This window comes from Pholcus phalangioides, unplaced genomic scaffold (genome assembly GCF_987345545.1).
Source record: "Pholcus phalangioides strain wild (caught in Gottingen) unplaced genomic scaffold, Ppha-v1.0 ptg000015l_1, whole genome shotgun sequence".
NCBI classification, from domain to species: domain Eukaryota; kingdom Metazoa; phylum Arthropoda; class Arachnida; order Araneae; family Pholcidae; genus Pholcus; species Pholcus phalangioides.
Window position 1 is genome coordinate 50,657,576 of NW_028301608.1, and position 23,876 is coordinate 50,681,451.

Here is a 23,876-nt window from a genome sequence, read left to right on the forward strand (position 1 = left end):
AATGCTTAAAAAAAGAAATCAAGAAAATAATTTCATTGAAAAAATCATCTTTTTCTGTGATATAAATATTGTATATTCATTTTTATAAAAGAATAACATGTTAAGATATTTTACCCAAAATTATCATAAAAATTTGCTGTTAGAAACATATGTGGTCCCGAATTGTGATGCAGGTCACAACAGAACAATCTCTAAGAATTTCAAGGAAAGAAGTCTTGTGTAGAAAACACTATTGTTTGAACTTTTACCCCAGAGCATTTTCAGTCAGCTGAATGCTCACTGCAGAACAATGCAAAACATTTTGCTTTGGAATGTAGGAAAATATTTAAAATTCTTTGTGGTTTTTATCTGAGGGACTTGGAAAATAATTTATAGATTAGGGAGGATTCAAATAAGTGAAAAAAGTAGAATTTTCAACAATAAAATATATGTAAGAAATATTTTGGATTATAATATTTTTAACACATATTTGCAAAGTCATTTGAATAATGAAATACATTTGAATCCTGTTATAATAAACTTGAAAAGACAACCTTTGGTTTTCTATATTTAGAGATTTATTACATTTGATCTTATATGAAAATTTGGATTTGGCTATATTGCAATAAATCAAAAAGATTATCAGATTTATTACACCTAACAGAAAAAATCAGTATCATAGTTTTATGGGATGATTGGACAATAATTAAGCATTCTGTTTCTTTTCAATTCCTACAACATATTGATGCTAGTATAGTGTTGGGTATGCTACTTCCAAAATGCAAAATATGCTGTAGGTGAAGTTACATTATCAGACTCAGTCCAATCCTTTGCCCCAAGATGGATAAGGCATCATTTTCCAAGATAATCTGGTTATGTCTTGTGTGGCAGCTGCCCCTGCATCATCTCATGGACATAGGCTAACAAACATGGAGAGGAAGTGATGAAATAACAGATCTGTTGATACGAAGCCATTGGTATATTTTTGCTTTAATGTCAATACATGGGTAATTTTGAGGGCCAATAAAATTTTACAAAAACAATGCTACAACAGGCAAAATGCCCAATGAGGTGACTGGTAAAAAAGATGCCCATAACATATACGGATGTCATATTTCAAAAACACAGCAACCCCATTAAAAATGCAATTACAAACAATATATATACATGAAAAATGTGTAGTTTTCCTGTGGGTGGGGTTTGAATCCATCCACCCTGAACTCTTCCCATCTCAGATTTCAAGTCTTACCAACTCATCACAACAGCACTAATGATGTCACGCTCTAACTGTTCATACAAAGTGTAAAAGACTGAATACCAAATGAAGTTTGAAAAGAAAATTCATATGCTGAAATCGAACCACCAACCCCTTGTCTCACTGTGCGAAAATGAATATTTATTTTTTCATTAAATAAGCTTAAAATACAATTTGAATGAAGACGGTTTGGGGAAACATTTATTTTACAAATTCTATTGGCTAAAAAAAAGATAAGACAAATTTCATATTATTTATGTCTAGGCCTATATATTCCATTTCTAATATTGCTAGCTCATAAAAAAAAAAAGTTGTTGGTGCATGAACTTACCAATCTCTGCCATCCTCCAAATGTACACCTTTGACTTTTTTGGCACTGGACGATCTTCCGCAACTACGGTACCTCATAAGGTATAAAAGACCGCAATGGAAACGCAAGTAACATGTAATATCCAAAAGAATCAGCATTATAAGTACGGCAACTACTATGATGGCTATGATGACTGGCAGAGTAAGAGGACCATCTTCCTTCATGCTCGTGTGTTCATCAATGACTTCAGCTAGGAAACAGATCATTTGCAAAATTATTCACATTTTAACAAGTAGTAAATGGGGGATTTACCCATTTGCATCCATAACAGAATATTCCACAAATTTTTAATGTCGCTTTTCACCAAGCATGAAATAATCTGCAAAATACTGATTATTCTACATCACCAAAAGCTTAATTATTTCCTTGAATCAATGGTTGCTTTGAGCAAAATGTGAAAAAATCTGCTCTGGTTTTTAGAGGTAAAGAGAAATATCCCTGAAGTTTTTATAATTTGACTGCATTCCACTAATTGGAGTAATTTCACATACTATATAATTTTGTGCTTTCCTTTGAAAAATCTCTTCGAAGTCTGTATTATACTGGTATGTAAAACCCAGTTTTATCAAATTTTGATGTGTGTCATGAGAGAATTAAACACATTGGATTTACAACATGAGTAGCAGATTTAGAGCAGTGATTCAGATGGGTTAACATAAGGATCTTTTTTGCCAGGTTTAATTTTCAAATCAGTATCTTGATACAGTCTATACTCGTTTTTTCAAACCTGCACAGCCGTAAAAAATTGTTTGTAAAATCAAAAGTTTGTAAATGGGAAAGATGTTCAAAGTATATTTTTTGGAACCAGAAAACTAGTTCATAAAAACATGGAGTCGTAAAATCAAGTATTGATTTTATTCATACTTCAATAAATCAAGTATAGTTTTGATCTGAGAGAAAAGTATGCAAATCAATGAACTCACCAGTTCGAGTTCGGAATACCAAGTAACCAGGGAAACTGTTCCCAAGCCTATTGTTTGCCCTCAGTTCAACTTTATACCAAGTATTAGGAGAGAGACTCATAAGTACATAAGCAGGATTCTCTGTACCGGCTTCCGAGTCTATCTGCACTTCAGAGGCAGAATGGCTGATGTCTTTCCAGCCACTTATTGTCCTTTCAACCTAAAAGAAAAAAATGAGAATCTGTTACATAAGAGAACTGTAATTTTCTTTCTGAATGTCACTGAGGAAACACAAAATTTTCTGTAGTTAATATGCCACATCAAAACATATGAAGAGCTAATGCAATTAATCTTAATTTTGAGAAAAGGTTTACTAGAATTTTGTTTTCATAGAGTCCCATGTTATAAATATTTTACATAAAATATTTATCTATTTTTTCAAATACATATTTGATGAAGAATATTTGGTTGATGTAAAAATTCCCATTAAAAATACTTAAATTAACCCCTGAACTCCCATGATGTATACAGCATACGTACTCTCATTTAGATATTTAGCAACCAGGATGCATGTTCTGTATGTTGTTTCTTTAAAAGAATGCCCGAGTGTTTAAACCTGATTAGTCGGTGATATGCAACTCAAATAGCAGTCCTGATTGGGAGTATGATACATATATGTTACATTTTATGTATAAATGTGATATTAAAAAATTTAAACACATTACAATATTGTAAGACATAAAAAAACTAGACACATTTTTACTCACACAGCCTAATATGTAATCGCACACCTGCGAAATATAGCCTGAGAGTCAAGAGCTTAAATTGATATTTGAAACTAAAATGTTTAACAAGAGAAAAGCATAAATATAGGTGGTGATAGATCTAAAGAAATTTCCTAGAAAATTAAAAGTGACGTTATAATTTTCACGAAGATTTAAAATTATATTTTCAAAACCATTAACCCTGACAACTTCTGAAAGTTCTAGAATTACTTGGACACAAACATTTTTCATATATGAGAGAAATTAAAAATTTCAATATGCATTTTTGTCAAATATTTTTTATTGTACCTTGAAGTAGCGGATGGTGAAATACTTGATAGGTGCTCCATTATCACTTGGTATGTTCCATTTGAGCTCAAATCTATCTGGAAAATCACTCACTGATTCATCTTTCATTCTGAAAGAGGGTGGATCAGGATACTGCTCAGTAGGCATAGTATACTCTGCATGTTTCTCTGGTCCAACACCAACTGCATTCTGAGCAGCAAACATAAATGTGTACTTTGTCCTTGGCTTCATATTTTGAAGAACATATGATGGTGCTAAACAAAAAAACAAGAAAGAAGAAATTAAAGTTTTGGTGTGTGTTTAACAAATGTCCATAACAGCAAAAAATATTAATCAAAGTTTTCATGAATTAATAACAGATATAATAACAGATAATCGAAGTCCAGTAGTCGTAGATACTTCGGCTGGCAATAACCTATGGTTAGACAAAAAAACCAATACAGTGGAACCGCTCCTAACAGACACTCCCTGTTAACCATTAATGTACAATTCTCTGATCCCTGGTCCTGTGGAATGGGGCTTTAACGTATTTCACTCTGTTAGCAGACTCTCAATAGCAGACAGCATAATTAGGCAAACTCTGATTCATTAATTTTTGGTCATAAACCAAGAATTTATCGTATCCAACTAATATTATGTTTAATTCCAGGCTCATATTGGTGAATATAATAAATTGTCAAATAATTACTCAATTAACTGAGCATTATCATTGTCCAAGATGATGAATTTGAATGGTAATGTGTTGGTTTGTTTTATGATAACGTAAAGAAAGCCAACATTGCAAGAATGATAATTAAGTTATGAATGTTTTTATTTTCTTCACACTTATTTTAATTTAATTTTTATTGTAAAATATGTGCAGTGTATGCATCACGTACGGGAAAAGTAATTGATATTTATCAGACTTTCCAACTTTATTTGGGAATCATGCATAACCGCCAGTAATAGTGATAAATGTTGAAAATCCAACTTTCTTTATCAAGACAATTGATGATTATGCATAATCACTGGTGTATCACTTTTGCAATAGAATATACATTTTCAACATTAAAATGTACAGGAACCAATTGTAACTGAAGCCAAACGCTATATAAATGTTAAACTCATAAATGAGGTTCCACTGTATATCATACCTACCCACTAGTAAACACTTTGTGTTAGTAGGCAAAATTTTTTGTCCGACGAGTCCGTTAGAGACGTTCTACAGTTGGCATTAAAATTTCAAACTTGTCAGACTGGGTACATATTGAAAGTAACACTTTTTTTCAATTTATGCATCATTTATCAATTGATGAAAAAGTCACATCAAAATTCACTGCTCATTGATAAGAAAGCATGTCTCTAAGTCATCCAAAAGAGAAGTTAAAAAACATTATAAAATCAACAAGGAGATTATTGTGCAACATACATTTGGGCCATTTGTATGTCAATGGGTTTGCTTTAGTCTCGCTGTCATTCCAGTATCTCACAACATAACCAATCAGTGGTAAGCCACCTGTATCGCTTGGCCCGAGAAGCTTGAAAGTGATGCTTGTTGGCTTGACTTCTTCAAACACAACTTGAGAAAGTGTATCCGGAGTGGCTGTGAGATAGATAAAAAGTGAGTTGGCTATTTGGTTTGAGACATTGATTTAGTCTAGAAGATCTCAATGCTATGAAGGTTTTTTTTGGAAATAAAAAATTTATTAAATAAATTAATCTGTACATACTTGCTAACTCTAAACGAATATCCACTGATTCTTTTCCAATAGTATTTGTTGCTTCACATTTGTATACTCCAAAAACATCGTGCTCAGTGGGATTTTCTCCAACCTTTACCTGAAAGACAGAATTAAAAGCATTTCCAATGAAGGAATAAGGAAAAAAATGCAGAAGTCAATATATTTTCTAACGAGAAATTTTTTTTCAATGAATTCTGTCATATTTCTGATTAATATTCTCAATAGTGAAAAAGAAGAAAAAATAAAACGCCTGATAGAGGTATTAGGTTTGTGCTTCATCATATTATAAATTATAAATATTTTGGTAGATTATATGCATCATATTTTTTATTTTTCCACAAACATTGAGGGGGTAGCCAGCATGCCGCAAATACTCGTATTTTCCAACATGATGGAAATTTTAGTCATAGATGCTGCAAATTTCTTAAAATTTTGTACTCAAAGAATCTGATTTGAACCTTGTCTGTTCTCTGCATTTCAGGATCCTTTGTGATTTACAAACTACTTGGAGATAGCAAAAGCAAACACGAGATCGAGCTATCTTAAATTTTTGTTTGATGAAAATGTCAAATACTAGGCATATTTTTTCGTGTAGATTGGATGAGCTAAATGGAAAAATTGGCAGACTGAAATATTTTTGTATTCTTTGATCATGTGTTTAAGATCTGAATAACCAGAGCGAAAAATTGAGGAATTCCATGGCAAAACATGATGTAATACAAAAGTGACCAGGGCCGTAGTGAGGGGAAAGGACTTGGGGGGGGGGGTCTGCTCCCCCCCAGAAATGTGGGAAAATGACCGAAAAAAGGGGAAAAGATGGCCAAATTTACTGTTCTATCACTTTGGTTCCCCCCCCTCCCGAAATGAAAGTGTCCCCCCCCCGAACGAAATTTCTGACTACAAGCCTGAATGTGACAGCATATTTCTTCAATCTCTGAACATGTTAAAAAAGTGCAAAACATACACAGCATCTGTATTTCGCATTAGGCTGGTGATAATTATGTTAGGGTGATAGGTGATAATAGGGTGATAAGTAACACATTTCCATCACTATGAAATTTCTGGACAAAAAAGTTTTGCTACAGTGAAAACTATTTTATCCCGATTGAAATTTTTTTCAGTACTTGATTTAGTTTGATATAGGTCTTCTGAATGTGATCCTTATTGAACCTCACTTTAGAAATTCTTATTGAACTTGGAACAGGGTTGTCTTAAGAGCATCATGCACCCCCCCCCCCGGGCTAAGTGGTTTTTCTGAGGCCCTACCAGGTAAATTCTAAACAATTTCAACTGAATCTCATTTTTGTGAGGCCCCTCTTCTCTAGAGCCTCCCCTCCAAGCCGGCCCATGCATTAAGATGGCACTGGCCTGGAATAGGCCAGACTCCACCATTCAAAAAGCTGTTCTCATATTTTTATGACATGCTGGCTAATGCAAGGGAATACAATATGTAAAAAAAATATTGGAGCTAAAAGTACAGAGGTACATACCAAAAGATTACTGTATGATGTTGTTCCATAAATCTGATAGAGAGGATTATTTTCCATTATCCTTTCATTTTTGTATATCCATATTATAGTAGCATTAGGATTAGCCTCCGCTATACATGTTAAATTGATTGGATTTGATGCCCAGGTCTTGATTGTTGTGGATGGAGTGAGAGTCATATTTGGAGCAACTGAAATGAAACAAGTTGCAGCTCAAATTTTATTTTAACAAAACATTCACTGTGATGTGGAAACATAGATGATTTCTAATTAAAATATACTTGAGACAATATCATTAGTGCATGTTATGAGCAAAGACAGCATAAATTATTTTGGGGTTTTCTTCACCTTATCAAAAATATTTGTAAAGATATATGAAGCTCAAAATCATGGTGGCTAATTAATTCTGTTTAATTGCATTCTTAATTAAGATAGAAAGAATTCTCACATAAAACTTCAAGATGTCCAACTCTATCTACACGACCAGCATCATTTTTGGCAGAGCAGTAATAAAGTCCACCATCACTGCGTTTTACTTGCTTCATATTCAAATTAAGGTATTTTGAATCATCTGCTAAAACTGTCTGCAAACTCACTCGGCCATCCTAGAAAATATAGATTAATACAAATTTAGCGTTACAAATTTAGTTTAAAAGAAAAAAACATCAATCCTATTTTTCCCTTATTTTAAAATAATGTGACATGTAAAATATATTTTGCCCTGTATAACTGATTGATAGTAGAAACAGATTAGCTCCTGCGTACAGCAGCTAGGAAATAGCATGATCCCAGGAAATGTGTTGGAGAGGTGACTTATATTGCAAAGATTTAGTTAGATCATCCCATATTTTTCCCATATCATTTACAGAAATCCCTCCCCACCCTGGATTTGCTCCTAGGTAAACCTTTTGAATATGAATAAAAAATAATTTTATGGTCCTTATTTTACTTGGGGGCCTCACGTTGTTTTTCATTTTAAATTGGCAGTGATATCAAAGAAAATATTTTATCCTGACATTTAGCAGCTTTTAAGCAAGGCCATAGCTACAGAGAAGCAGCAGATCTTGTCCTAGATCAAGTGGGTGCCTAATTTTATGATTATCTTTTCTTTGGCTGCTCGTTCAAGATTGTGTGTGTGTGTGGGTTATGTGAACAGTATTATAAATTCTTATGAAATGATGTAAAATACTACTACTTAAGCATGCATGCATCTCATACACATTCCTCTGCAGAGTTTCTAACGAATTGGTACATGCAAGACGTGTGTATGTAGATGCATGGCCCTAACTTATTTATATGTTGTCAAAGTTCATGTTCTTGCAAGTGTTGTCATCAAGCCACTGCGAAATTCTGAGTTTTAACATACAGTGAATGTAACAACCAATGCCACCTTTTTATTCATTAACAAATAGAGAAAAATTTAAGGGGGTGAGTAAACTTACATCAGCTTCTCCAAATGGCGACAGACTGCTTTCTTTCCTAATTGTCACCAGAGGCTTTGGCTCACCATATGTCTCGCATACTAATGTGGTGTCCTCTCCTTCTTTGGCAGTGATATTCTCAAAATGCCTGATGACTGGTTTGACTGCAAATTGATGCAAGTTAAAAAAAAATTATAGGTTACAGCATTATTTTTAAAGTAGGCTTTTGTAAGGTAAAATATGATTTACTGATTGTGGCAACCAATACAACTTTGGTACATAAACAGGCATTTTTTTACTGCAAAAAAAACAAAAAAAAAACAGTTGTAATCACAGAATACCTAGAACGACTAGAGTCATATACTGTGTATCGGTGCCTGCACTATTTCGAGCCTCACAGGTGTAGTTTCCTCGATACTCCCCTTTCACATTGGTTATGGTCAGCGAACCAAATTCTTCATCAACTAGGTATCCATCTAGTTGGCTTAAATCACGCATCCTCTGAAATTTTTAATATAGAATTAAGAAATTGAAGTAAACACATTTTTCATGATGACATCTTATTACAATAACAATTTCAAAATAATTGTTTTTTTTTTTAAATTCCACATTATAATAACTTTTTCGCATCCGTAAGCAGAATAACCTGGTAATTATGAGAATTATTCTTATCATTGAGAGCAGGATAATCCTAGAACACATTACGGAAAAAAAAGAAAACCATTTCGCTATCACTGCCCAGGGTTATGTGACAGGTAACAAATTTAGAGGGATGATACAGACAGACATGACCGCTGACTACCCAGAGAGACCATCTTGAGATGGTTTGCGCTGTTTCTCAAAGGGGATTGACGGTCTCAGAGAGAGAGGGATGATACAAATGAGTTGAAAGTTCGAAGTTTAAAATTACTCAAAAAAAAATTTCTAAAGTTTAGTTAGAAGAATAATATAGAAATTATATACTTACTGGATCGTACCAATAATATTTGGGTTTAGGGAAGCCCTCAGCTTCACATGGAATGATGTATTGTTCTCCTTCAATAGCCTTGAACTCTTCATCAAGTTTGATTATCCTGGGAGGAGCTAAAAAAAACAAATTTTTATTATTGGACTGTACGAATCTATATGCATTCAATACTATTGCCCTTGGGTGAAGGTTTAATAAGAACGAAATTTACTGAATAATACTTCAGGATTCACAGATTACATTTAAATTCATATTGATGCATCCAATGCCGTAAATAGAAAGTTGAGGCACTTACTGAACACGCTAACACGGATATCTCTCCTTTCATTGCTCCCTGTTTCAGGTACAAATGCTTCTACCCGATATATGCCTCCATCGTCGTCCTTTACATTTGTGATTATTATTCCCTCTGCAGTAATGCTGATGCGATCTGTATTGACTAACTGTCCATCCTTCTCCCAGTTGATATTTGGTATTGGGTTTCCCGTCGGCTTGCAAGATATCCTACCTTCTCTGTCTCTTATTAGACTTTGATCTGTTTCACAATCTTCAAAGCTGATTCCAACTAGAATATATTTGAAAAAATTAATTGAACATTCAAAAATATAATACCAGCAGCAATTTCCCAATCTTTCGCAAATTGCATCTTCTATAACAATAATTGTGTATGTAACAATATTACTCTCTGGTAGAGAAATCACACTTCCTATATATGCGCTCAAGTGGCACAGTTGTAAGATGCTCATCTTCCACTATGAAGGTTAAAGTCAAGGCCACTGGCTCGAATCTGGCCACAATACCTCAGAAACAAATTCTTTATCTATGAAGCCTGGAGTGACCACATGGGTGGGCAAATGAAGGCGCCATCTAACTCTACTGGTTGGAAATTGCCATATGATGGTATATGCTCAGTTATTGTGTGGTAAAGTAGCACACATCCTATAGTGTTAACATATCCCATCCTTAATGACAAATCCTGCATAAAAATTACTTCTCTCCGGTCCCTTGAGTATCGTGAAACAGACTGTGTATGAATGAATTTGAAAATTGAAGATTTTCTGATAAAATTGAATGAAAATTGAATCTTCCATTTATGGAAGAAAAAAATTCAGATTCTAAGCATATAGACATCTATCATATCTCCCCACGCAACTCAGATTTTTGAGTAAATCTTTTAATATGTTAAATTTATATGTTTAAGACTTGGCAATTTTTCATATTGATAAATTAAATCTTGAACATCAGAAAAAATATATGAGTGTAAACTTGGAAAAATAAACTTGTGAAAATTTAATGTAGGATGTTCCATAAATTTGTGTTTAAAAGTTCATAAAAATTGGAGGAATTGATATGTTTGAATGTGGCTTGCAAAAGTTATTCTCACGAAATAGGATCATTGTTTTTTGTTACAGAAAAAAAATTAGTTCAAATATTAGAGGTAGAGAATTTTGCTCAAAACATCTGGAAATGATTTGACCTTACCCTTTCTTTAATCTCTTATGTCTGAAGTATGCTTAAAGCTTCAGCTGGCAATTTGTAGCTGAGGTAAAACAACTTCAACAGTGCTTTATCAACCAATGGTAAAATCATGGTGAAAACCTAAGCCAGTAAGAAGCAGGTTGTCAGAAGGGTTTTGAACCCGGGTGCTCATCTTCAGCTTATTGTTGGAAATCTTGATTTATGAATCAAATCTCAGCGGTGCTCAAATTAGTCTTATAAATTTTCCGAGGATGCTTGTTGACACACACATCACCCCTGGCTCTGATACCACTGAGAAAATTGACTGCAATGATGATACAAGTTAGTGAAGTAGTGGGATGTGAGCATAGGATATTGAGCAGTTAATCATACACCTTGCATTTTATAGGACTAATTCGCTTGATTATTATGCTTTGCAATCGTGCAGCATCCTCTATCTACAAAAAATTGGACTAATGTATTTTAATGTGCAGTACCTTTTTTTTTTTTTTGGGCTTAAAATTCGAAAAAAAAAAATCTTTAAAAAACTTTAAGATATTAAAAATATATATATATATATTTTATTCATCACAGAAATTCTTAAATTCCTCATCACTGATACACCATAATCAGCACATCCCACTACTTCACTAACTTGTATCATCATTGCAGTCACTCATCAAATTTAGTAATTTGTTAGCATTTATAATACAGTAAAACCCTCTTAGCAAACATCCTTCAAATATGGCCAGCCTCTTTTCTATGGCAAAATAATAAATAATAAAAAGATGATTTTCAAATCCCTGATTAATAGTCACTCATCTTTTCGACAAAATTTTGTCTCTCAAATGTTTCCACAAAAGCGAGGCTTTAATGTATGAGAAACTTCCTTCCTATTTTTGGAACCTGGAGGGTTCCTTATACATGTAAATACAGTAATAAAATACAGTAAATGTTTTTTTTTCTATAGTGCAAAAATCCCAGTTCCTGAGAAAAACTTTTTACAAACCACATTCAAATATACCAATTCCTTCAATTTTTATAAATTTTTTCAACTGAATTCATGGGACACCTTGTATGTGGCGATTAAACAATTATCCATTTTAATTATTTACCGTAGAAAGTCACAAATGTAGAGGCTTCTAATTTTTCAGTGTTTCTGTACAAGGCAGTGCAATTATAAAACCCAGATTCACTTTCATGTGGGTTTTCAAACGTGAGCTTCAACATGCTAGGCCCCATCTGCTTGACACCCATCTGATTCCTGAAGAGGAAAAAAAAAAAATCAAATTTAAGGAAAAAATTTTTTTTGCTTTTGAAACCAAGAACAATATAAATTTCTTTTAAAACTAACAGATGGAAATTAAAGTTCTAACTACACAATAAAAAACTAGATGGCAGCACTAAGAATTCATTGTTCATTGTATTCTATTGAGCATATGTGGGGTAGTTCTGGGAACTTCAATGGGGTCAGTGATGGTAACTCCATATTCGTGGGGAAAATTGGCAAAAATTTGCCCAAGTGGGAAATTTCTTAGTATTAGTGGGAAATTTTGAGAGTTCATCAAACAAAAGAATTTTGCAAAAAATAAAAAAATTAATGCAGTGCAATACTTTTCTATTGTAAAATACTTGATTACGTATTTTTACCGCTAGATGGCATCACATTTTTTTGAATGCGTGGGGAAAATTTAGTCAAAAGGGAAATTTGTGAGGGAAATTTCGCTGGAATAGGTTACCATCCATGGTACCATCACTGGATAGGGTGTTCCCTTCATGTGTCCTCCTATGTGTGGGATAATTCGCCCTTTTGTCCTCCTTTTCACGTTTTCGGAATTATTTTAATTTTCTGGGGTAGATTATTTTCTCCACTTTGAAACATTTCTTCATTCATATGAGTGTGTTTTTTTCCCACACGCATTCACCTATAACCGTAGAAATTCCCAGAATTTTTCTGTTTTTGCTCTTTTTTTTTTTTAGCACTTCTGTTTTAGAGTAGGGAAAAATCATTGTTGTGTCGGTTTTATTGTTCAAAATAGTGGCGCTATCTATTGAGAAGTTGCGTCCTGCTTTCTCGGTTTTCGAATCTGTTCTGTTTGAATCCAGAAAAATTTTTGTGGTGGGTCGGTTTTTTTTTTCGTCATCCCAATTTTCACAACAGGTGGCGTCACTATTCCAACAAGAAAACCGGCCACAGCAATAATTTTTCCCTACTGTAAAACAGAACTGCTAAAAAAAGACAGAAAAAACAGCGCATTTCGGTGACTGTGAATGCTGTGGGACAAAACAGCCACAAAAACTCTCGTGCCAATGAAGAAATAGATTCTTCAAAATGGGGGGGGGGGGAATTCCCAGAAAAAGAAAAATAATTCCGAAAACCTGAAAAGGAGGACAAAAGAGCGGACTTTCTGAAACATGGGAGGACCCTTGAAATGACAAAAAAAAAAAAAGATGAAACAGTTGGTAACCCTAAACTTCACCGTTTTCAGAAATTGTGGATCCTGGCTTTTCTCGCATTTTCAACAAAGCTTTCATCTGTGTGACCATACGACTAGTATTTCTCCGGGACATTCCTTTATTTTCACGTTATTTTGGCTGTTTCGACCGCTTTTGTAAGAGGATATCCCAGTTTTTCACATATTTTCTCAACAAAGCCAACTTGAATTTTTATTTTTCATGGAAATCAAGGATTGAAATTATTTTGCAACTCAAACTACATTACGATAATTACAACTATAAATTAGAATATTCACCTCACTTATTTGTAATGACAAACGTTTTATTCCGTGGAATTCATTTTAATCCACTCTAATTTGCAGTAATGCTTCGCTTCTCGCCATTGGAGTTCTTTTAGTGTTTTTTTGCAATTTTTACATTTGGTGTTAATTTTATAGCGATAATTGGCGATGCCCGCGTAATTGGAATCCCGATATCTAGTATTTTTCCCGAAGAAATGTGGTCAGTTAGTCCCCACTCTTATTTCTGAATCGAGGATTAATGTGTTATTTTTCAATTGTCATAGTTATGAGAGCAAAACTCCAGTAGCACAACGATATCGTTAGGACATTGTATTGATACCGGTCCGACGTTAAAACGTCGAATGAATATCGAACGTCGGAAATTTTTACTTGTCTGATATCGGACGATATTGTAAAAATGTATCCACTCAATAAACTCCAAAGTATCTATTTTTTTCCCTCAAAAATAGTTTCTCATTTTTACAGCATTTCGTTTGGAAGAACAATATCTTTTACGATTGATATGTCTCTATTACGATTGATATGATATATGTCATACGATAGATATGTCTCTTTTGAAATACGTCGAACGGTTTCGAAATCTCTACGTCGTTCTATATCGGTATGCTACTGGGGAAATATGAATAATCACATATATTCATGCCCCTCCCCCCTTCCGCTAGGTTGGAACTGAAAGGGTTACAGCCTTAGGGTCAGGGACGATTCTTATCATTTTGGTTTTTTTTTTCACACTGTAAATTCACCATGGGAGGGGTCCGTGAAAATTCTGATTAAAGCCCCCGAAAAAGACCCCCGCCTTAGGGTCCCGCAGCAAGATGCGGGGGTCATGTGTACACACACACGCGCGTTATACTGAACGAATTTTATTTTTATCGCTAGGATTTACGGGATTTACAGTGTAGTGCTTCATTTCCCGCCGCATTTTTTCAGTGCTTAATAGCAATAATTTCCGGCTTTTGCTTAGTTTATTGGCATAATTTTCAGCAACTACTAGTGACTTCCCATGTCTAGGATCCCAATTACCCGTATTTTTCTATAAGAAATATGGTCAGGTAAAATCTTAAGCAATGTAAAGGGTTGTTAAAACAACGAAAAAAAATCACAATGGCGGGAAATGAAGCATTACTGCAAATTGCAATGGATTCAAATGAATTCCACCACATTCACAAAGACAAATAGGTGAGATCACTATTCTTATTTATAGTTGTAATTACATCATTGTATAATTTATGAGTTGGAAAATAATTTCCTCTTTGACTTCAAGAAACCATGAAAACTGAAGTAAGCTTCGTGTAAAAAATAGGAAAACCCGGGACTGCCCTATGAAATACGCGACGTATGGTCACCCCGTACAATAGTTTTTATTCAAATTGCAGGGGGAAAAATAAATTTTAAACAGTACTTTTTTTTCGAGCTGATAATTTTTTTCATTATTTACACGTATAGAAAGCCAGAAAAATCCAATTACTTCAAATTGTAATGCTTAAACAATATACAGGGTCTTAAACAGGACGTAAAATCGCATATTAAATAAACAAATTGTAACAACATTACTTTCCAGATGTATAAGCACCTTCTTTCTGATTCAAACTACACTAAGAGCAAAAATTCGGGATGCAAACTTCAAGGTAAAAAAAAAAAAGAAAACGCATACATGTCATTTTAACAAATTAGCGTAATCACAAACATACATGCTCTGCAACAAAGCAAAGTCATTAAATGCGAGATCTACCAGCAAATTCAAAATATAAAATGGGAAGAATATGCCTTCATCTTATGTGCAAAGTCCATATTGAATTTTGATCGTCAAACTGGCTGCAGTAATTAATGTTCAAAGAAACTTTAGCGCACTTGCGAAGTTACGCATTTAAGCGGTTAATACATACGTCGATTTGCCTCTAGTCAGCTAACTTTTTTTAACGCATATGATCCGCGTATTATAAGCAGGTAAATTAGGCATTTGTGTCTTACCCTTCTGGAATGACATTTCCTTGTGGATCTAACCACCTCATCTCTGTGAATGCAGGTCCACTAGCATCATCACCTTCAGCCCGGCCAGCACACATCAGGCCAGAGGGTTTATTCGCTTCAAAATACTGTATAGCATGTTGCGGTGAAATCATCAGCTTCGCACCTTCACATGTTGTCCTATGCACTAAAAGGAATGCTGAAAAGCAAAAAAAAACATTGCATAATAAATTCACATAGAGCCCAAACATCATGAACAAACAATTGCACAATCTTAGGTTTAATAATATAAAAATTAAATTGTGTTTTAACTGATATTATGAGTATAATGTAATACAAACTTTTTTTAGTTTCAAACATCGATAGTGGTCAGGGCCGTCTTAAGAGAATCGCGGCCTCTGGGCCAATTGATTTTTCTGAAGCCCTACCAAACGAATTCTTGAAAATTTCAACTCATTTTTGGGGGGCCCCTCTTCAGTTCAGGTGGCCGGGTGGGCCAATGCCTTAAAACGGCACTGATAGTGGTATGTTTACCGAGGGCTATAAGTCTAGGGCAGCAAATTCGAGAAAGTGAAGAAAATTAGGAGCATGGAAGAAAAGCAGCAAAATTTGTACAGTTCACCATAAATCGCCTCTGCCCAAACAGCAAGAAACTAGGTCAGTGGCAGAGCCGTAACTACGCTGGGGCAGCCGGGGGCTCTGCCTCGGGGCCCCGAGCCGAATGGGGGGCTTCACAAATAATGAACATTTATTTTGCATAATTTTTTTATTCTTTTAAGGGGCTCCCCATGAAAATGTCTGCCCCGGGGTACGGCCCTGGTCAGTGAGTTAACAACCGATTGACTTATACGCATTGTGAATGACCGAAAGGGTGAACTAGAGTGTGTACAAGCTTGTGAATGATCTAAAAAGTGACCTAGAAAGCGAAGGATCAGTGAGTGACTGAAATAAGGACTTAAGGGACGTGTGAGCGTGGAAATGACCAAAAGTGACCCAGAGTCAGGGGCTGGCTAAGTATTTTACGGCCCTGTAACACGGAATTTTTCAATCCCCAGCAAACCATGAACACTCTGGGTTCATGCTAGGTTTACATAATCACCCGAGAATACGGGGGGGGGGCAATATGTATGCTTTCTATTTTTTCCCTACGAAGGGAAAAAGTCGTCAAGCGGGTGCCAGACCTTGGGCTTAGTATGCAATACTATCGCAATATTGCATATTTAAATGGGTTCTTTGGAGACAAAGGCACATTTACGGAGGGGGGGGGGGGAGGGTTATCTCACAGGGCGGCGAATTCAAGGAATAAATAGTCAAGAATATTGGACAAGAATGGGAAAAGGGCGGAAAAACCACAAATCCGCCCTTGAACATCGAAGGGCGAGTTTTTCTTTAGCTAAACAGCAAACCGAAAATTCGAGCCAATATTTTCACACTTAATCAGTGCAGATATGACTAGGGTTACCAGGTTCGAAAGCTGAGGAAAGGAGGACACCTGATAGTGCACGCTTGTTTTTCCTACTGAAAGAAACCTCTAAAAAAATGAAAAACATCAAATTAACCAAACAACGTTGTACCTCCCTTCGCTTATGAATTGTTCTTATTGTCTGGCCAGTTTTATTCCTCTGTGGCCTTTGTCTTGAGCATGGTGAGGTTTTCTGGCCAAGTACAGTGCGCTTTGTTAAATTTATTGGCATTTGTGGAAGTTTCCACAGCCTTTAACATCAGACGGTCGCCATAGGAATCAGCACTGATTGTTGTTTGCATCCTATTTTCTTTATTCCTTAATGGAAGTAGCATATATAACACCCCTTTCCCTCCTCATTTCAGTATATGGCATTAGCTGTTGGTGTGCAAGCAATGGTATAACAAACGGATGTTGCAGTTTAGTTCTTCCAGAGCGATTGTACAGACTGTCTTTTTCATATTATCCTCGAGCAAGTTGGGCCATGATTAAAATAGCATCTGGCCTGTTTGAAGGCAATTGGGTTCTTGTGTTCTGGGAATTTTGACGGCGATTGTTTCCAAGTGTGTAAACATGTGTGGATTGAAAAAAAAATGCATCAACACTCATTTTAATCAAGGGAGACAGTATATGAATAATTCATATACTCATTTCATGTAATGAAATATGAGAGTACAAATATTACATAAAATTTACATAACCTGAAAAAGAGGACAAAAAAACCGATTTTCTAAAACGTAGGAGGACGTTTCAAATAATATCAAAAAAGGTAAATACGTCCTCCTAAAAGAGGACGTCTGGTGACCCATAATAGCGATTCGTCAGAGATATATCGTCACGTAGGAATTCAAAGAAAAAAAAAAGGATCGACCCGATCCAATGTGTAATAAATCTCCCGAAAGAGCCATATTATCTGGACGCAAACAAGCACTCTTACACGATATCAGACACACTTCACTATCTGTAACATACAACACACTGACGAAACGCCCAAAAATAAATGATCCTTAGAGAGCGATAAGTCTGAACCGAAATAAATAGAAGAAAAAAAAAAGTATTCTGTTGGAATTCATTTTGCGAAAAATGTCGTAACAAGAAAATTCCCGCCTGCTGTTCTGGAATTCCGGGAGCATTTGAGCAGAAAAACGACGCAATCGAAATCATCCAATCAGACAAGGACTCTTATTCATCGTTCCTTTTCCTTTCGTTCTTTTGTCTTGTGTCCGAAACAAGGAAAATACTCATCGATTCAGCTCATAAGATTGAGAGGAATGTGTTGATGTCATGTAAGTGGGAGGGTCTCTAGAATGATTGTAGTTTGGAGCATTCTCAGCATGTGTTTTCATTCGTCACCCCTCATCACCAACTGACCGGATTTAGAAGTTGCACCTCGTAGAAACAAAGTTTTTCTTCCATCAGCGGTTAGGATATTCGGGTCGTTAGTTCGGTAATAGTCTGACCATGATGAGGGGATGGCCACTAGCGTATTTATAACGAGTCTTTCTTTCCCAAGAAAAAAATAGCCCATTTGTGTTTCTGATGAATGACGAATATATAGTTTACCCCTCCCCCCTTTCATAAGTGATCAAATAATCCATTTTGACATTGAAAAGGGTTTTCAAGACTTCATTGGGTAACCACAAATCGTTGCTGATCAAGACAAGAATAGCGTTTTCTATTTATAGTAATATTTCGAATGAAAATATAGTTTGTGTTGCAGTTATATTCCTTGTCCGATATACTAGAGTTGACTAAATGAGAAAGGTGGACGAAAAGAGTCCCCCTGAAGATATGATACATGTCTATTCCCACCCAGCAGTCGCAGCCCATCTTCGTTCCAAGGTATCCGTCACGTCCCTCGTAAACTCAGAGATCAGATTCTGATCCGTTCCTGACTGATGTGAGTGAATAGGCTGGTACATTTACTTACTTACTAACCGAAACGACAACCCAGTCCATATTCCGAAGAATTTCTAACCGATAGGTCACCGCCGGGGTAAAAACGTGTCTGGTAGGGGCAGGAAGAGTCAAGGTGGTGTGAAAAATCAAAGCACACATGCTAGTCCGTTGCATTCCGAGTATCATACAATACACAATTTTTACATGAAAATAAATGAAAAAAAAAAAAAAATCGTTACAAATTATATGTGAAACGCAAACGGCTAGGGGAAGCGTTACGCACTTCCTAGTCCACGAGTAATTATAGAGGAAAAAAGAGTGACTATTGCGGTCGCAAGATGCATAGATACAGTTAAAAAAATAACTATGTATATAGGGTGATACAGTGTTTAACATTTTTTAGCCGCCTCCCATTGAACCAAGTTATTTTTCTAATGACCTTGTCTTCAAATGTGCGTGATCTTACGGGTCTCTGAAGCCCTTTTAATAACTATCCATTAATTGAATAAAATATCACAGGGCCGCAAGGGAGCCATATTTCTCCCAGTTGAGAACCATTGAGCTAGTAGAGGGAAGAACAATGTGTTTTGGGACGAAACGGATCTCTCGAAAGGCAAACGAGCTGTGACTGTTGTGTGGGCGGCCTTAGAACCAGGCCCGTAGCCAGAAATTTCGTTCGGAGGGGGGGACAACTTTCATTTCGGAAAGGGGGAGGACCAAAGTGATCGAACAATAGATTTGGCCAACTTTTTCCCTTTTTTAGATGATTTTCTCACACTTCGGGGGATTCGGACTCCTCAAGCCACCCTCCTCTCCACTACAGCCTTACTTAGAACCACCTAGGACCTGAAGGCAGAGATTCAATTGCTTGGTCAGCTGATGTACGTCCTTCCCTAAGAAAGACTTTGGATAAACCATTCGAGTGGATTCATTAGGATGGGATGAAAAAGTATATTTGATGCTGTTGCAGAATATAAGAAAACCATAATGGCCTCATGTTCAAAAACACTCTCTCAAGAAGTCACATGTCTATTTGAAAAGCAAATACCGTCCGTGAGACTTCAGCTGTTCAATACTATGAAATATTGAGAAAGCTGCAAAAAACAATCGAGATTTCGCTTAGCATGATTTTGTTACGTAATGCTCGTAAAATGGGCCATTGCCAGGAATTTATTTCGGAGGGGGGGAAGAACTGGCATTTCGAAGAGGGGGGGGGGGGGTACCAAAGTAATAAAAAAAATAGACTTAAGAAATGTTATTCCCTACATATCGGGTACTTTACAAAATTTCGGGGCTCGCTAGTAATCATTCTTGTGCCCGAGTGGCATGGTGGTAAGATGCTCGTCTACCATCGTGAAAGTTGTTGTCAGGGTCCCGGGTTCGAACCCAAGGGAGGATATAGATATTTTCCCTAACGAACTCGAGGCGACCACCGATAGACAGCGCCTTCACTTCCAACCCATCTCACTAATGGCAGTAAATTGCAATATAGCGATATGGCCAGAGGTGGTGTTTGGTGAAGTAGTAGTTGTCTCTTGTAGAGTGTTTTACGAAGATCTGAACTCCAAACAAATGAACGACACATTCGCGACAGATCGAGGATATAGTGATGGGTGATGCAAAATCTCATAAAATGCAAACGACGAGCATTATCATGCCAAAAAAATCACAGCACGCGAAAGCATGGGATCGTTTAGTCACGATGGCTTTGCGCAGCTTGTCAATGTGACGTACACATTAGCGATCCAACCAAAAGTCTTATTCACGGGTGATAGCTTCAAGAAATTGGATGCCTAGCTGAATGCTAAAAAATGATTTTTCTGAACAACATAATTGTTTTTCGGTTTCTATGTTCAATTCTGCCTTACGACTGGATATGCAATCTGGTCCGCCTTAATAAATCTTTTCGAGCGTTTGATTTGACATTTGATCGACCCTTATGGTTTGTTTTTGATCTTAAAAGAAGAAAAACATTGCCGCTATCATTAAAAAGAATAACACCGAAATTGTACAGCCGGTTTCTTCTCTACCTCCTATCATTTTATTTCTTCGTAAGCTTCATCAATCGCAGAACGGCAGAGGTTGAGATTTCCAGCAATGCCTCAAGACACGGATTAAACGTTAATCGCCAATGACTGGCCATTAAAAGTTAGTCGGATGGCGGAAGAGGAATTCATTCGCACTTCAGCAACCACCCCCATGGCCTCATCCCATGTGATGTACTGAGAAGGAAGGACGACGACGCTTATGCTCAATGATCCATCGTTGCCCAACACGGCTATGGCACAACACATCACCGTCATCAACACTGGGAAATGAACTTCGGAGGAGAAGGAACTTAAGATTGATTGAGGCAAGCGAGAAAATTCCCAAAGAAATGATTCTTTTTATAGATGATCATTCATACGTGACAAGCTTTCAAACCTCTCGCCACTTTCTGAAGCTAAAAATTAAAAAAAAAACTTTTTTTTTCCTCTCTCCATTAGGGGCCATTCAAGTATTACGTAAACAGATTTTAAGCCATTTTTGACCCCCCTACCCCGTCAGCAAAATTTCGTCAGCAGCTTCGAATATTTCATATCTTCAAAAGGGGGTGGTTGATGACGTAAGCAACCTTCAAACGCCCCCCACCGTCATCAAAAATCAGTAAAACCGAAACCCCCCCGATGCTGATGTAATACTTGAATGACCCCTTATGACATATCGTGCACAATACCAACACCACAACACAGTGTGTGAGATTTTTTGCATCTAAAATCACATCTAAAGAGAAGTTGAACTACGCCTACCTTTGCGAATGAAACCGATGTCTTAAGAGCATGTAACGACGACATCTGAATAAGTAGAGAGGAAGGGTTCCAATTAGAAACGTTACTTGGAGCAGCAAAAGCAGTACTTTGTTTAAAGTTGAAGGACAGCGAGTCCGTTCCCTTTTATAGGCGTCTTACGTAGATGCAAGGCAGTAAGTGACGTTCTTTCAAACCGAGAACACTGGTCTATCGCCATTGGCAATTTACCCATGAACTGAGGTGTGCAGGTGTCTCAAGGCCTAATAGTCTGAGCGCAGTGCGTCTCCAGTGTTCAATGGATTTTAATGCTGCCATCTATTTATTAAACGATGAATGAAAGGGCCATGACTAGAATTTGTATATCGGGTGGGGAGTTGATTGGCCAAATTAATTCTGGCAATCCTCTCCCTTCTCTATTTCTACTGTAAATGTTGGTGATATAACGAAATGGTTTCAGAACAAATTTGTCCCTAAAATTTGAAAAAGTGTGCGCTATTCTAAAATGACTCAAGAAACCTGGTTTATAAGGACTTATAGAAATTACCTGAATTTATATTTTCACGAGGGCAGAAGAGCTATGTTATGACAGGGCTAGGTAGCCACGAGCCGAGAATTAGCGTTGTCTTACCGTATGGGCTCAACTGTGTTGTGTCCATCACCGTAAGTGCGTGAGGAAATCAGGTTAATATCGCGTGGACTTGGATTTGAAGCATTACCTTGACCAAGTTGAGTTTCGGAAAATTCGCCGACAATAGTTCGTCTCTAGTGATTGAGCAAGTGCCTTAATATGTGGTGAGCCAATGAGTTGGGTGAAAAGCTAGTGAGAGCGCCTGAGTGGTGTGTTGGTAAGATGGTTGCCGTCAGGTCCTAGGTTCGATCCGTGGGAAGAATATAGAACACGATATTTTCTATAACGAGCTTGAGGTAATCACCCAGAAAGGGCGCATTCATTTCCACCCCAACTCGTTAATGGCAACAAGTTGCCAAAAGCGGTATGGCCGGAGTTAGTGTGTGGTGAAGTAATGAGCGATCGGATGAATTGAATGAGCTGGTGAAAATATGAGTGACCGAGAGAGTAACTTCTCAAGTACACCGAATGAGTAACTGTATTAGTGAGTAGGTGAGTAACCGTATTATTGAGCGATTGAGTGACCATTGACCGTATGAGTCAAACGGTGAGTGAGCGATTGCTCCAGTCAATGACCACGAGTGACCGACTGGGTGAATAATTGTATGAGTGAATGACAGTGTAATGAACCAAGTGAGTGGATGAGCTACCGAAAGAATTGAGTCAGCACCTCCTAGAGATAGGCCTCCGCACGGGTTGCCATAAACGTCATTCAGACTACCTATGAAGTTTGCCACATTTTGAAACAGCATCCTATTTCGTTTCTTATTTTGGCGTGGAATCTTCCTAATTGGCTCACAAATACCGCATAGTGATTGGGTGTGGGGCATAGAAATCGCCAATTCTGAGCCCGATCATTTATTTTCCTCACAACGATGATACTGGCAAGAGCAGGGAATATTTTTCCCTCGAATATTCTGAGGGAAAATGGACTACTTGCTGACGTCACAAGCAGCGTGCGGAGGCCTATCTCTAGGAGGTGCTGATTCAGTGTCTCGCTAATTTGCTTACCTACTAACTTCCCTGCTTATTTGATAAATCCCTTCATTTACTCACTGTGTCGATGAATTGTTTGCTGGTAAATTGTCATATCGGTTAATTTTCCGTAAACTGCCCAAGTTAGACTATTTTCATGGCCATTAAAACTTTCCGCGTTATAACGCGGTCGATTGAAATCAAATCAAATACATATATTAATTCCCAGTAGCAAAAGGAACGCATGGCAATCCAAACTTCTTGGCCAATCACGGGGGCAAATTATGGTCAGTGTAACAAAATTATTTCAAAACAAATTGTAACTAGAATTCAAAGGTGCTGGAATTAGCCGCTCCGTGTTTTAGAATCGATTGCCCTAAACCGGACATCGTGTGTGCGCAGAATAACATTTTCTTCCCATTACCTTTCAATGACCTTTTCGTGTGTCTACCAGTGGCGAGTCGAAAACAATTATTGCCGCGTACGGCGACAACGCCGGTGATGATGATCATCATGGGTGAAGGGAGAAAATTCATTGCTCGGACCAACGGTCCGTGCTGTTTTGGTAGCCATCAGCATCGCCCGAGCTTTAATTAACATGGACATTGGTTGAGGTTAATCAGCGGATTCACGCGATGAGCACAAGTTCACGCGATTACGGCCTTCAACTTCACACCGCTCACGTCAATCCGCTGCCGTAATTTGCCCGGATTCGGAGGCGAAAACGTAAAACAGCTGTTTGAATTCACTCCGCCGCTCTAAT

The 23,876-nt window shown here is 36.8% G+C and overlaps 1 protein-coding gene across 3 annotated transcripts in view; it reads right to left on the reverse strand.

Annotated features, from left to right (window-relative positions):
• LOC149076163 (fasciclin-2-like) overlaps positions 1-23,876 on the reverse strand; it is a 190,896-nt gene that overhangs the window by 6,157 nt on the left and 160,863 nt on the right. For all 3 annotated transcript variants that reach the window (XM_089243714.1, XM_089243713.1, XM_089243712.1), the window contains exons 2-14: positions 15,364-15,559; positions 11,749-11,897; positions 9,471-9,740; positions 9,176-9,291; positions 8,550-8,709; positions 8,230-8,372; positions 7,236-7,392; positions 6,791-6,978; positions 5,289-5,397; positions 4,988-5,161; positions 3,580-3,833; positions 2,528-2,726; positions 1,566-1,794 (exon numbers count right to left, since the gene is read on the reverse strand). In XM_089243714.1, the coding sequence (XP_089099840.1) occupies positions 1,566-1,794; positions 2,528-2,726; positions 3,580-3,833; positions 4,988-5,161; positions 5,289-5,397; positions 6,791-6,978; positions 7,236-7,392; positions 8,230-8,372; positions 8,550-8,709; positions 9,176-9,291; positions 9,471-9,740; positions 11,749-11,897; positions 15,364-15,559 (2,344 nt within the window). The remainder of the gene's footprint in view (positions 1-1,565; positions 1,795-2,527; positions 2,727-3,579; positions 3,834-4,987; positions 5,162-5,288; positions 5,398-6,790; positions 6,979-7,235; positions 7,393-8,229; positions 8,373-8,549; positions 8,710-9,175; positions 9,292-9,470; positions 9,741-11,748; positions 11,898-15,363; positions 15,560-23,876) is intronic.